At 41.8% G+C, this 14,586-nt stretch overlaps 2 protein-coding genes across 11 annotated transcripts in view; one reads left to right on the top strand and one right to left on the bottom strand.

Annotated features, from left to right (window-relative positions):
* Positions 1 to 14,586, bottom strand: part of sumf1 (sulfatase modifying factor 1) — a 187,806-nt gene that overhangs the window by 75,108 nt on the left and 98,112 nt on the right. For all 7 annotated transcript variants that reach the window (XM_059944389.1, XM_059944391.1, XM_059944392.1 and 4 more), the window contains 2 exons: positions 8,830 to 8,944; positions 2,599 to 2,712 (listed from right to left, as the gene is read on the bottom strand). In XM_059944389.1, coding sequence (XP_059800372.1) covers positions 2,599 to 2,712; positions 8,830 to 8,944 — 229 coding nt within the window. The remainder of the gene's footprint in view (positions 1 to 2,598; positions 2,713 to 8,829; positions 8,945 to 14,586) is intronic.
* The window catches only part of setmar (SET domain and mariner transposase fusion gene), a 180,158-nt gene that overhangs the window by 118,769 nt on the left and 46,803 nt on the right, over positions 1 to 14,586 (top strand). For 3 of the 4 annotated variants that reach the window (XR_009506841.1, XR_009506843.1, XR_009506844.1), the window contains one exon: positions 10,969 to 12,672. The exons of the other annotated variant lie outside the window; for it this stretch is intronic. The gene's annotated coding sequence lies outside the window, so the exon portion shown is untranslated. Of the gene's footprint in view, positions 1 to 10,968; positions 12,673 to 14,586 lie in introns of those variants that run through there. 4 annotated transcript variants of the gene reach the window in all.

Genomic DNA, 14,586 nt, shown 5'->3' with positions numbered 1-14,586 from the left:
AGTTTTTCCTTAACTCTGTCCTAAATGACCTACTCCTTATTCTCAAACCATGCCCTCTGGTACTGGACTCTCCCAGCATCTGGAACATACTTACTGCCTCTATCTTGTCCAATCCCTTAATAATCTTATACGTTTCAATCAGATCCCCTCTCAATCTCCTTAATTCCAGCGTGTACAAGCCCAGTCTCTCTAACCTTTCTGCGTAAGACAGTCCAGACATCCCAGGAATTAACCTCCAGTAAAATACCTGTATTCTACACCTTGAGGAGTTAGTTATGCAGTTGGGATACTAAATTGAATCTTGGCACCTGAATGATTTTTTAGTTTCATGCACAAGAGGAAGAGAATAAAACATTTATCTTATTTATTATAACCACTCATACCGAATACTGAAGGCTGAAGGCATTTGGAAGTTCAGAGGTCTCAGACCGATGGCCAGTTAATGGACACCAGAGACAGAAGGCCCAGAGGCCTTTCTTGGAGTTGGAGAACTATCCGTACGTGAGGGAGGAAAGGGGATTTGCTTTGCTGTTGTTGTTTTGTTGCTTGTTGTGTTCTGTGTTGTCCTGCTAAGCATTGTGGGAAAGCTGTGTTAGCACTAGAATGCGTGGTAATACTTGCAGGCTGACCCCAGCATATCCCTAGCTGTGCATCGGTTGCCAATGCAAACAACACATTTCACTATTTGTTTTGATGTACATTGATAAATAAATCTGAATCTGAGTTAAAGCTACAATGAGTTCACTGCTTCCTTTAGATACACTACTGACTTTTGTGATTCTTGCTATTTCAATGTACCTTGTTCATCCTTGGGAAAGTTTCAACAGAAGTTTTCACATCACCAATTCCACAAAATTCAAAAATGACAAACATTCAAAATACAAATTAGGAATACAGTAAGAAAAAGTCTATGTTTTGTGAAATAGATTGTTGGATCATTGCCCATAGGTTGGACTCCAGGAAAAATGTTTTGATCCTGTTTCCTGGTCATAATTCTTATGTGAACCTAAACTAATTCCAAAAATAGCTGCTATTTATTAAATCATTTACACTCTTTGTGGGACTTTGCATGGATCAGTTGCTCTGTGTGTGTGTGTGTAGGACAGTGGCACATTATTATATGATAGTAACTGCAATACATAAAGATGATCTAACGAGTGGTAAAATTTTGAGGAAATAATTAAATGCAACGTAAATGCAATTTATTTTCTTTTCTTTCCAAACTGTAGTTAATATAGAAGATAGCACATTCATTCAGAGGGGCAGCTTAAATAATGTACTTGCCATACAATGAATGACCACTTTATAAGACACCTCCTGCACCTAACATGTTCATGGTTTTCTGCTGCTGCACACCAATGCCTAACACGTGGTTACTTGAGTTGCCGTTGCCTTCCTGTCAGCTTGAACCAGTCTGACCTCTCTCAGTAACAAGACATTTGCACCCACAGAACTGCTGCTGCCCACTGGATGTTTTTTTATTTTGTTTTTCACACCATTCTGTGTAAACTTTAGAGAGAACTGTGCCTGAAAATCCCATGGAGAACAGCAGTTTCTGAGATAATCAAACCACCCTGTCTGGCACCAACAATCATTCCACGCCTAGATCACATTTCTTCCCCATTTTGATGTATGGTCTGAATAATAATTGAACCTCGACCATGTCTGCATGCTTTTATGTAAGGACTTGCAGCCACATAATCGGCTGATTAGATATTTGCATAAATGAGCAGGTGTCCTGGTGTACCTAATAAAGTGGCCAGTGAGTATACATTTCCTGCTTTGCTTCCTCCTTCAAGGCTCTGACATGATCCAGGAATAATCATCGTATGCGGTTAAATAAGACTATGGTTTTGCAAAGCACTGCAGTGATTATGAAAGACTGGTGAGAAACTGCACAGATGTAATTTGTTTCTTTTTACCCCTGCACTGAAGCATAGAAGTTTCATGAGCTACGTCTGATGTGACAGCAGCCAGGGAGATGTTTACATCACACTTTGATATGCAAATAAAACACTTTGCATACATTTGCAAAGCAGCTGCAAAGAAAGGAAATCTTTAAATTAATTAATGCCTTGTTCTTATTGGCTTGTAATTAAAGCCTTCACTGCATCAAAGGGGTGTCAAACTTCTGCTTTCATTTTCCACAACACTCATACATGTGATTTATAGCAATCAGTCTAATCACTATGTCCAGAGGAGTCAACACAAATTAGCTGACATTATCCTCCTTCGTGGCCCCTATGATGGCACACAGTTGCACTGATCAACTATGTCAGAAGATAGTACCGATAGCGATAATAACTTGGAAGCACAAAAACAAGATTACCTCCATTTTCTCCTTTTATCCAGTATAACTGCATTCATACAAGGAGGCGATTCCTCCAAGTCTGCACTGTCAACAGGGAATGCCATCATCACACCAAAGGGAAAATTAAACCAAAAGATTTTTTTCTGGTGTCAGTGAACAGGAGATAACGGGTGGCACAACTTGGATTTTACTGTTGTCTGCACCTCCTCTGCCATCAGCAACACAGACTCCCAAAAACCAGCTGTGTTGTACACAAAAGACAACTTTGTTCCTGTAGTGATACTCACAGGATTCTCCATTTCATCTGTGGTGTGGTGTACATTCCACCAGTCTGCTGTCCATTCCCAGACATTCCCTACCATATTGAAGAGACCATAAGCATTGGGAGGAAAGGTGGTGACCTGTGAGATGGATGGAAAGGAACACAACGTAAATAGAGGGCCACATCCGGTTCCCATCGGGGGTTCCCAACCTGTGGTCTATGAACCCCTTGCTTAATGGTATTGATCCATGGCATAAAAAAAGGTTTGGAAACAGCTGCTCTACATGATAATATTAACTCATATAACAGAAGAGTCAAAATCTTAAGCAAATAATTAAATGAATACAGTGTATTTACCATCTTGAATATAAGACAACCGCAAATATCACATCAAAGTATGCTGCTCATGGCATGTCATACTCTTCATTTTATTCCAATCATCAAAAAAGCACTATAACATTAAAATTATTCTATGTGGCTATAGCAACAGTACAAATAATAATAAATATAATACTTATCAAGATCCTGTTTAACTCTGCCAGTCTACGCTTTGTCTAGTTTCTGCCCTCCCACAAGTTGTACACTTTTTTGACATGAATGATGATTATTAACATGAAGCTCTATTTACAAAGTTGCTTCAGAAATCAGATGACTCATGTAAAAGGAAAATACCCTGGAAAAGAATGGAAAGCTGTTACGTTAAAAAAAAGCGTTCAGTTACACCGTTGCTGATGCTTTTGTGCATCAATGCATGACCTTGCAAAAACAATCTGCCCTTTTCCCACTCCAAATCTTTATCTTTGTACTCCTTTTGGCAATGATTTGTGCTGTGGTATCATTTTTGGAGAGTAGATGAACACGTTCATCATACCATTCTCCTCAATAATCTAAATCCAAAGAAAGAGTTTAAGGAAGAGAACATAAATAAAGAATAACATATTCCATGAATAAACTAAATTTATCTGCTGGATTCTCTATTGTGTCCTTTAACATTATCATGGAAAAGGATAGAATCAGAGAGGACAGGAATTGTTTTAATTGGGGAAGGGCAAATTGTGAGGCTACAAGGCTAGAACTTGCGGGTGTGAACTGGGATGATGTTTTTGCAGGGAAATGTAGTATGGACATGTGGTCAATGTTTAAGGATCTCTTGCAGGATGTTAGGGATAAATTTGTCCTGGTGAGGAAGATAAAGAATGGTATGGTGAAGGAATCATGGGTGACAAGTGAGGTAGAAAATCTAGTCAGGTGGAAGAAGGTTCATGAGGTTTAGGAAGCAAGGATCAGATGGGTCTATTGAGGAATATACGGTAGCAAGAAAGGAGCTTAAGAAGGGGCTGAGAAGAGCAAGAAGGGGGCATGAGAAGGCCTTGGCAAGTAGGGTAAAGGAAAACCCCAAAGCATTCTTCAATTATGTGAAGAACAAAAGGATAACAAGAGTGAAGGTAGGACCAATTAGAGATAAAAGTGGGAAGATGTGCCTGGAGGCTGTGGAAGTGAGCGAGGTCTTCATTGAATACTTCTCTTCGGTATTCACCACTGAGAGGGAACTTGATGACGGTGAGGACAATATGAGTGAGGTTGATGTTCTGGAGCACGTTGATATTAAGGGAGAGGAAATGTTGCAGTTGTTAAAATACATTAGAAAGGATAAGTCCCCGGGGCCTGACTGAATATTCCCCAAGCTGCTCCACGAGGCAAGGGAAGAGATTGCTGAGCCTCTGGCTAGGATCTTTATGTCCTCGTTGTCCATGGGAATGGTACCAGAGGATTGGAGGGAGGCGAATGTTGTCCCCTTGTTCAAAAAAGGTAGTAGGGATAGTCCAGGTAATTATAGACCAGTGAGCCTTACGTCTGTAGTGGGAAAGCTGTTGGAAAAGATTCTTAGAGATAGGGTCTATGGGCATTTAGAGAATCATGGTCTGATCAGGGACAGTCAGCATGGCTTTGTGAAGGGCAGATCGTATCTAACAAGCCTGATACAGTTCTTTGAGGAGGTGACCAGGCATATAGATGAGGGTAGTGTAGTGGATGTGATCTACATGGATTTTAGTAAGGCATTTGACAAGGTTCCACACGGTAGGCTTATTCAGAAAGTCAGAAGGCATGGGATCCAGGGAAGTTTGGCCAGGTAGATTCAGAATTGGCTTGCCTGCAGAAAGCAGAGGGTCGTGGTGGAGGGAGTACATTCAGATTGGAGGGTTGTGACTAGTGGTGTCCCACAAGGATCAGTTCTGGGACCTCTACTTTTTGTGATTTTTATTAACGACCTGGATGTGGGGGTAGAAGGGTGGATTGGCAAGTTTGCAAACGACACAAAGGTTGGTAGTGTTGTAGATAGAGGATTGTCAAAGATTGCAAAGAGACATTGATAGGATGCAGAAGTGGGCTGAGAAGTGGCCGATGGAGCTTAACCCAGAGAAGTGTGATGTGGTACACTTTGGAAGGACAAACTCCAAGGCAGAGTATAAAGTAAATGGCAGAATACTTGGTAGTGTGGAGGAGCAGAGGGATCTGGGGGTACATGTCCACAGATCCCTGAAAGTTGCCTCACAGGTAGATAGGGTAGTTAAGAAAGCTTAAGGGGTGTTAGCTTTCATAAGTCGAGGGATAGAGTTTAAGAGACAGGATGTAATGATGCAGCACTATAAAACTCTGGTTAGGCCACACTTGGAGTACTGTGTCCAGTTCTGGTCGCCTCACTATAGGAAGCATGTGGAAGCATTGGAAAGGGTACAGAGGAGATTTACCAGGATGCTGCCTGGTTTAGAGAGTATGGATTATGATCAGAGATTAAGGGAGCTAGGGCTTTACTCTTTGGAGAGAAGGAGGATGAGGGGACATGATAGAGGTGTACAAGGTATTAAGAGGAATAGACAGAGTGGACAGCCAGTGCCTCTTCCCCAGGGCACCACTGCTCAGTACAAGAGGACATGGCTTTAAGGTAAGGGGAGGGAAGTTCAAGGGGGATATTAGAGGAAGGTTTTTCACTCAGAGTGGTTGGTGCGTGGAATGCACTGCCTGAGTCAGTGGTGGAGGCAGATACACTAGTGAAGTTTAAGAGACTACTAGACAGGTATATGGAGGAATTTAAGGTGGGGGGTTATATGGGAGGCAGGGTTTGAGGGTCAGCACAACATTGTGGGCTGAAGGGCCTGTAATGTGCTGTACTGTTCTATGTTCTATGTTAATATTATAAATCATGGTGAGTTCATGTGTACAATTATGCACAAATACAATGGAAAAACAACTTGAACAGAATACAGGCTCGTAGCATTAGATATAACGCTTAAAAGAAAAACATAAATTATACACAACTTATACAAGAATTGCACAGAAAGAACACAATTAGAACTAAAAAAATAAAGAAAGTTTATTATTGTCCAAAATGGTGAAAGTGGCTACAAGTTACTATACTGAAGTATTAATTAAGGTCATGCAGGTTGGTTCCAAGAACTGAAAGGTTGAAAGGAAGTAGTTGTTCTTCAGCCGGATGATGTGATAATGCTTTAGGCTTTCGTTGAAAACCTTACAAACAAGCTGCATGAACTCAACAGGTCGGGCAGCATCCACTGAAAGGAGCAGTCAACTTTTCGGCCCAAAATCAAACGTTGATTTCGAGTTGATTTGACAACAGCATCTGCAGTGTACTTTGTGTTTACTAATTGAAAACCTTGTCTTCCCACAAAACCTGGGTTTGGATTGGGTGAATTTTGTCCAGTGCTATGAGTGTTAATGAAATTCAGAATGCTCGGGTCAATTAATTCTCCTTAGACAGAATGTTACACTATTGTTTTGTCAGATTATATTGATTAGATATGCTTTGCGCTTTAGAAATTGAAGAAAAGGGTACTGGGAGGGGGGCTATGAATGAGATAAACCAGAGAAGGGGTGGGACAAGCTGGATAAGTAGGAGATAGTATAAGTAGAAATTCTTCTCAGGCCATGAAGATGGTGGAGTTTGTCATTGAAATGTCAGTTAAAATCGAAGCCTGTGAAGAGTTTATGCGTCATATACGCCAGTAAAGTACCAGATCCTTTCTCAGTTGCTTAAGTAGCTTGGAGGGAAGAGGTTATGGGAATTAATGACAGTTGGATGACAAATGAAGAGAGGACCCAAAAGGTCAAAAGAGACACAGAGGCGGATGCTAAGGGCATCAACAAAAAGACTCCTGGCAACTGATGACGACTCCCATCTGCACTTTCTTCTGCCATCCCTTTTCCCAATTGGGTAGAAAGTAAAATACTAACAAGAAACAAATGAGAGAGTGAAGAACAAGGGTGGTTATTAAAGGAAAAACAGAAAGTGGCTAAGGCAAGAGCAAGTGAGAAATGACATTCCAAAACAATATGGAAGAAGTTAAAAAGAAATGATCATATATTCCAATTTATTGCATGCACCACCAATGGTAATCTATAATCAATTCTGTTATTGTAATTCTGTTTTTGTTCAGCTCCAACCCGTCCTTTCAATCTCCACAAGCGCTGCTGCTGTAGATTCTGTGGTATAAAAAATCCAAAAGTTTGAAGTAAATTCATTATCAGAGTACATATATGTCACCATATACAACCTTGTGGCATGCTCAATAAATCCATAATAGAATAATAACCATAACAGAATCAATGAAAGACCACAACAACTGGGCATTCAACCAGTGTGCAAAAGACAAAAAAACTGCGCAAATACAAAATGAAAAGAAATAATAATAAAAAATAAATAAGCAACAAATATCAAGAACATAAGATGGAGGCCTTGAAAGTGAGTCCATAGGCTATGGGAATATTTCTGTGATGGGGCAAGTGAGGTTGAATGAAGTTATCCGTTTTGGTTCAAAAACCTGATGGTTGAGGCATAATAACTCTTTCTGAACCTGGTGGGTTGAGTCCTGAGGCTCTTGCACCTTCTTCCTGATGGCAGTAGTTAGAATTGAGCATGTAGATGTGCTCAGTACTGGGCCATATCCACTACTTTTTACATTATTTTCCACTCAAGGGCATTGGTGTTTCCATGCCAGGCTGTGATGTAACCAATCAATATACTCTCCACCACACAACTATAGCAGTTTGACAAGTTTTAGACATCATACTGAACCTCTGCAAAGTCCTAAGGAAGTAAAGGGCCTGCCTTGCTTTTCTCATATTTGCACTTACATGTTGGGCCCAGGACAGGTCCTCAGAAATGATAACACCTGGACTGATAAAAGTCTGATTCTGAATTTAAAGTAGCCGACCCTCTCCACCTCTGAGCCCCTGATGAAGATTGGCTCATGGACCTCTGGTTCTTCCTTTTTTTGAAGTCAATAATCAGCTCCTTGGTCTTGCTGACATTGAGTGAGAGGTTGAGTGACATTGAGTAGCACCACTCAGCCAGATTTTCAACCTCCCTCCTATATACTGATTTGTCACCACCTTTGATTCAGCCTATGACAGTAGTGTCATCAGCAAACTTGAATATGGCATTGGAGCTGATTTCAGCCACAGTCATAAGTGTAAAGTGAGTAGAACAAGTGGCTAAGCACACAGACTTGTAGTGCACCCGTGCTGTTGGAGATTGTGGAGGAGACGTTGTTGCCAATCCAAACTGACTGGGGTCTGCAAGTGAGGAAATTGAGGATCCAATTGCACAGGAGGTATTGAGACAAAATTCATAAAGCCTATTGATTAGTTTTGTGGGGAAGATGGTACTGAATATCGAGCTGTTGTCGATAAAGAGCATCCTGATATATGCATCTTTGCCATTAAGATGTTCCTGGGTTGAATGAAGAGGCAATGAAATGGGACTGTTGTGGGCCTGTTGTTCTGGTAGGGAAATTGGAGCGGATCCAAGTCACTTCCCAGGCAGAAGCTGGTATGTTTCATGAAAGACTTCTTAAAGCACTCCATCACTATGGATTTTAGTTCTAATGCAAGATAGCCACTGAGACAGGCTACCAGGTTTTTCTTAGAGTAAAAGTGAAATCTCCTTGAAGCAGGTGAGTACCTCAGACTGCTGAAGCGAGAGCTTTAAGATCTCAGTGAACACTCCAGCCAGTGATCAGCACAGGTCTTTAGTACTTGGCCAGGTATTCCATCTGGACTAGATGCTTTTTGTGGGTTCACTGTCCTGAGAGACTGACATCACTAGATCATCAAGGGCTGTATTTTGATGGTCAAAATGAGCATAGAAGGCATTGAGCTCACCTGGGAACGAAGCCCTACTGTCGCCTATGTCACTTAATGAGTATTCAACTAAAAATTCAGAGAGAGTGGCACTTACAGGGGCTGTGTTGGCATATCCATCATCTGCTGTGTTCTGGTGAGGGAAGTCTCCTTGCCAGATGTTCATGTAGTGCTGGCCTTTAGGATGTAGCTTGTTCCCCCATGGGAAAAGTCTATAGAAATGTTAAAGCTTTAATTCAACAGTTGTAAAACAGATAAACAGTTTGCAGCTTTGCAAACATATAAAACAAGAATATTTAAGAGACATAATTTACTTTCTCTGTCACATATGTTCAACTTGTTAGGCTCATGTTACTAGTGTTGGATCGGGGTGAGGAACTGTTGACGTTTTGGGCCGAGACCCTTCATCAGGACTAACTAAAAGGAAAGATAGTAAGAGACTTGAAAGTAGTGGGGGGAGGGGGAAATGCAAAATGATAGGAGAAGACCGGAGGGGGTGGGGTGAAGCTAGGAGCCGGAAAGGTGATTGGCGAAAGTGATACAGAGCTGGAGAAGGGAAAGGATCATGGGACAGGAGGCCTAGGGAGAAAGAAAGGTGGGGGGGGGGGGGGAGCACCAGAGGGAGATGGAGAACAGGCAGAGTGATGGGCAGAGAGAGAGAGAGAAAAAAAAACAAACAACTAAATATGTCAGGGATGGGGTAAGAAGGGGAGGAGAGGCATTAATGGAAGTTAGAGAGGTCAATGTTCATGCCATCAGGTTGGAGGCTACCCAGCCGGTATATAAGGTGCTGTTCCTCCAACCTGAGTGTGGATTCATCTTGACAGTAGAGGAGGCCATGGATAGACATATCAGAATGGGAATGGGACGTGGAATTAAAACGTGTGGCCACTGGGAGATCCTGCTTTCTCTGGTGGACCGAGCGTAGGTATTCAGTGAAACGGTCTCCCAGTCTGCGTCGGGTCTCACCCATATATAAAAGCGCGACCGGGAGCACCGGACGCAGTATACCACACCAGCCGACTCACAGGTGAAGTGTCGCCTCACCTGGAAGGACTGTCTGGGGCCCTGAATGGTGGTGAGGGAGGAAGTGTAAGGGCAGGTGTAGCACTTGTTCTGTTTACAAGGATAAGTGCCAGGAGGGAGATCGGTGGGAAGGGATGGGGGGGGGACGAATGGACAAGGGAGTCGCGTAGGGAGCGATCCCTGCGGAAAGCAGAAAGGGGGGGGAGGGAAAGATGTGCTTGGTAGTGGGATCCCGTTGGAGGTGGTGGAAATTACGGAGAATTATACATTGGACCTGGAGGCTGGTGGGATGGTAGGTGAGGACAAGGTGGGGTGGCGGGTGGATGGGGTGAGGGCAGATATGCGGGAAATGGGAGAGATGCATTTGAGAGCAGAGTTGATGGTGGAAGAAGGGAAGCCCCTTTGTTTAAAAAAGGAAGACATCTCCTTCGTCCTGGAATGAAAAGCCTCATCCTGAGAGCAGATGCGGCAGAGATGGAGGAATTGTGAGAAGGGTTTAGCATTTTTGCAAGAGACAGGGTGGGAAGAAGAATAGTCCAGGTCGCTGTGAGTGCAAGAGAACACTTGCTATATTTACCAAAGAAAGCTAATGCTGTATGACTCTGTAACTCAAAATAAAGATTGTTAAGTGATGTATATCTATTAGCAGAACAGCCAAAGGCACAAGCTCAATATTCTTACATACTAGGCTTTGTCTTCATGATGAAAAGGTTCCTTGATTTCAAGTATCCAGTAAATACTAATAGCTTGAGATGCATACATTTGCCCTACAACTCCTGTCCCACAATCTTCAGTTTGGATTCTCATAAAAGCAAGAGACATTGCAATTCCCTTTTTCAAACATAGAAAACTTGCTTTCTTCTTACTTTACCACAATGGTTCACTGTTGGCAGTATTGTTATTCAACTGCATTTTCTTTTAAAACCAGACTAAATGAAAATATGTATATTGGAATCAGTTAAGTTTTCTGATTAAAAAATCTAACCCATACATAACAGATTCTCAGGAAATGTACCCATTGGATGAATGAAGATGAAGAATATAATTTGGGTTAGTGGTATATATGGTGGTATATTTAAAGTGGAAGTTGATAGGTTCTTGATTAGTACAAGGATCAAAAGTTATAGAATGTTCAAAGTTTACAGTAAGTTTTTTTTAACAAGGTTCAGATATGTCATAATATACAATCCTGAGATTCATTTTCTTGCAGGCATACATGGTATACAAAACATAATAGAATCAATGAAAGACTGCACCCAACAGGATGGACAAACAACCAACGTGCAAAAGACATCAGAAAATGTAAATACAAAGAAAAAAGACAAGAAACATCAAGAACATGAGATGAAGAGTCCTTGAAGAGTGAGTACATAAGTTGTGGGAACAGTTCAATGATGGGGCAAGTGAAGTTATGCCCTCTAATTCAAGAGCCTGATGGTTGAGGGGTAATAACTGTTCCTGAACCTGGTGGTGTGGGTCCTGAAGCTCCTGTACCTTCCTCCTGATGGCAGTAGTGAGAATTGAGCATGACCTGAGCGGTGGAGGTCCTTGATGATGGGTGCTGTTTTTCTGCATCAACACTCCATGAAGATGTGCTGAATGATGGGGAGGGCTTTACCTGTGATGAACTGGGCTGTATCTGCTACCTTTTGTAGGCTTTTCCATTCAAGGGCATTGGTGTTCTATAACAGGCCATGATGCAACTAGTCAAGACATTTTTCATCACACGTCTACTGAAGACCGGAATCAGGAGAAGAAGGCAGGAGAATAGTGTTGAGAAGGATAATAAATCAGCTGTGATCGAATGGTGGATCAGACCAGATGGGCCAAACAGCTTAATTCTGCGCAAATGTCTTTTGGTCTTATAGATCTGTGTGTGTGTGCGTGAGAGTATATATGTTTATGTGTGTGAGTGCATCCATGTATGTGCTTATTTGTACATGTGAACATAAAGAGCAGCCTTTTACACAAGTGTACGTGTGTGCATGTGCATGAGATAAGGAGAGAGAGAGAGGACAGTCAAGGGTTACAAGAGTCAGCAGCTCTTCACTGAATCAATTTACCTTACCTTCACTGCCTCCAACCCAATCTCACTTATCCCTGCACCAAAAACCCTCAAACCCTTCCAGTGTCCTTGATCAAAGTCTTTGAACAGCTCTCTGATTTACACTGTCACCCCCTTTCCCCATTCTTCTTTCTGACTCCTCCATAATGATGTCAGTCCCTCTCAAATTAGCTGCCACACCGCAGAGATGGGTATAAAAATAAAATGAACTCAAAAGCCCCTCCTGCTTAGTTGCTAAATTATCAAGCCAAAATACAAGAGGCAGCATTGGCTTTTATGTGCTTCAGAATCCCAAGATAATATTAACGTGCATGAACGCTGACTGTGCATTTTGGCCATTACCTGTTTCTCATAGGCAATGCTGTTATTGTGTGGCAGAAAATAAAATATCAGCTCTATATTTACAAATTAATAATAACTGCAGCTGGAACCTGGGTAGGTGGGTGTGTGTAGAAAATATGCCACGGTACTTTCCACCTTCAGTTTACTGGTTTAAAATATGAAACAGGATAGTCAGAGAGAGTGCTTTTATAATATTCTCATTCATGTTTTTTATAAAAAATTTCATTAGAAGTATTTAACTAAAATTCTCTCTTTAGCTTAGCATTGCATTTCACTCTGCCTTGATTTTATTGTCAAAAAGTGGTTGCCAAATATATTAGCACACACACAAAATCCTGGAGGAATCAGCAGCTTCTTTGGAGAGGAGTACGATGAGACCACTCTCAGGTTGCAGGAGCAACACCTCATATTCCGTCTGGGTAGCCTCCAACCTGATAGTATCAACATCGATTTCTCTAATTTCCAGTAATTTCTCCCCCTCCCCCTCTCTTTTTTTTCATTCACCATCCTAACTTCCCTCTTACTCTTTCTCTTCTCCTCAACTGCCTATAATTTTCCTCTGTTTCTCCTCCTCTTTCCCCTTCTCCCTTTGTCTACTCTCCTCTCCTATCAGATTCCTTCCTCTTCAGCCCTTTACCATCTCCACCAATCACCTCCCAGCTTCTCACTTCATTCCCTCCTCCTCCACCCAGCTGCCTTCCCCCTCAGCTGGCTTCACCTATCACCTGCCAGCTTGTACTCCTTCCCCTCCCCCTCTACCTTATTCTGCCTCCTTACCCCTTCCTTTCCAGTGCTGATGAAGGGTCTCAGCTCGAAATGTCAACTCTTTATTCCTTTCCACATAGGCTGCCTGACCTGCTGAGTCCCACCAGCATTTTGTGTGTGCTACTCCGGATTTCCAGCATCTGCAGAATCTCCTGTGTTTGTGGCAAACTTATTTTGATCTTTGCATCTTAAAATATGAAATCATGTGAAATGATTGTGCTTTTGTCATTGTTTGCTGCCCTACAGATTTACTGTCAAAACGTACTGCAGGAAAACCAGCAGGAATTATATTTGTTCAGTATGTCAAATGAACACTGAGGAACATAAATAAGTGAGCCTCCTCGGAATAGCTACAGTAATTAGCAGGGATGGGTAGTACTCTGTCAAAGACTTGTACTGCACTATAAATACAACTATTTTAGGAGGTACTCTTCAAACAGATGTATATATGCATGCACATGGCGATTAAAGGAAACGGTTTGCCTGTTATAGTGTGAGTGTGTGTGTGCTTGCACGTGTGCGCTGTACAGGCCTTAGGTGAGGCAACTGAAATAATTTAAAATATGCCATGCTCTCTGAACCTTTATTATCTACATTAACCAATGTTCATATCCAACACTGATATGATGGTCTCTGTTTCTGTTATAAACGTCCAGACAATGGTGATTCATGACATACAGGATGACTTAAATATGTATTCCATTCCAGGAGTGAACAAGCCAATTTCAGTACCTCAGAAAGTGACCACAAATGAGGCCTTTGGTCAGCCATGCACAATGTTTGAGGAAGTGAGAATCTTTAGCACATGCAACAAGATGTGAGAAATACTGTATCATCAGTAACCTGGTGGAGAGCATTCTGATCTCGGAGACAGGAAGCTGAGGGTTCCTAATGATAGAGACCCTGGTGATACTTCGTAAGACATAGGAGCAGAACTAGGCCATTCGGTCCATTGAATCTACTCCACAATTCCATCATGGCAGACTTATTATCCCTCTCAACCCCACTCTCTAACCTGCCCCCATGACATTTGATGCCATTCTAATCAAGAACCTATCAATCCCTGCTTTGAATGACTTGGCTTGCACAGCTGTATGTGCAATGAATTCCACAGATTCACCACCTCTGATTAAAGAGTGTGACTGTTTTAATTGGAAAAACACCCACTTTCATATTATGTAAACTCGAATTTGGGAGGAAAGTATCATTTGCTTTAACAAGGGGAAAAGAAGGAATTGAATACTTGGGCATTTCAGTCATCCATGACTGTGTGCATTTAAGGCAGAGATAGATAGGTTCTTGATTAGCCAGGACATCAAAGGGTTTGGGGAGAGGGCAGGGGAATGGAGATGACTGGAAGAATTGGATCAGCCCCTGATTGAATGGCAGAGCTTTTGGTCTTATGAAGTTGGACTGTACTAACAATGATAATGGTGTGCTGCACACACTGTCTATAACAGTAATTGTTTGCATATCACTGTATTCTGACTACAGCCAGTTATACACTGGATCATGGGATGTATTCAAAGGGACTGTGCAGCGAGAGGAAACCGAAGGTGCCAAATAATGGAAAACAGTGTTTATTCAATCACATTTGTTCACAAGGTAGTAACACCTGTTTGGATAGCACACAAAATATGTGTGATTTATGATATA

This window comes from Hypanus sabinus, chromosome 19, assembly GCF_030144855.1.
Source record: "Hypanus sabinus isolate sHypSab1 chromosome 19, sHypSab1.hap1, whole genome shotgun sequence".
In the NCBI taxonomy this organism is placed as follows: Eukaryota; Metazoa; Chordata; class Chondrichthyes; order Myliobatiformes; family Dasyatidae; genus Hypanus; species Hypanus sabinus.
The sequence above is the reverse complement of the archived record's forward strand: the minus strand, read 5'-3'. Positions and strand labels throughout refer to the sequence as shown.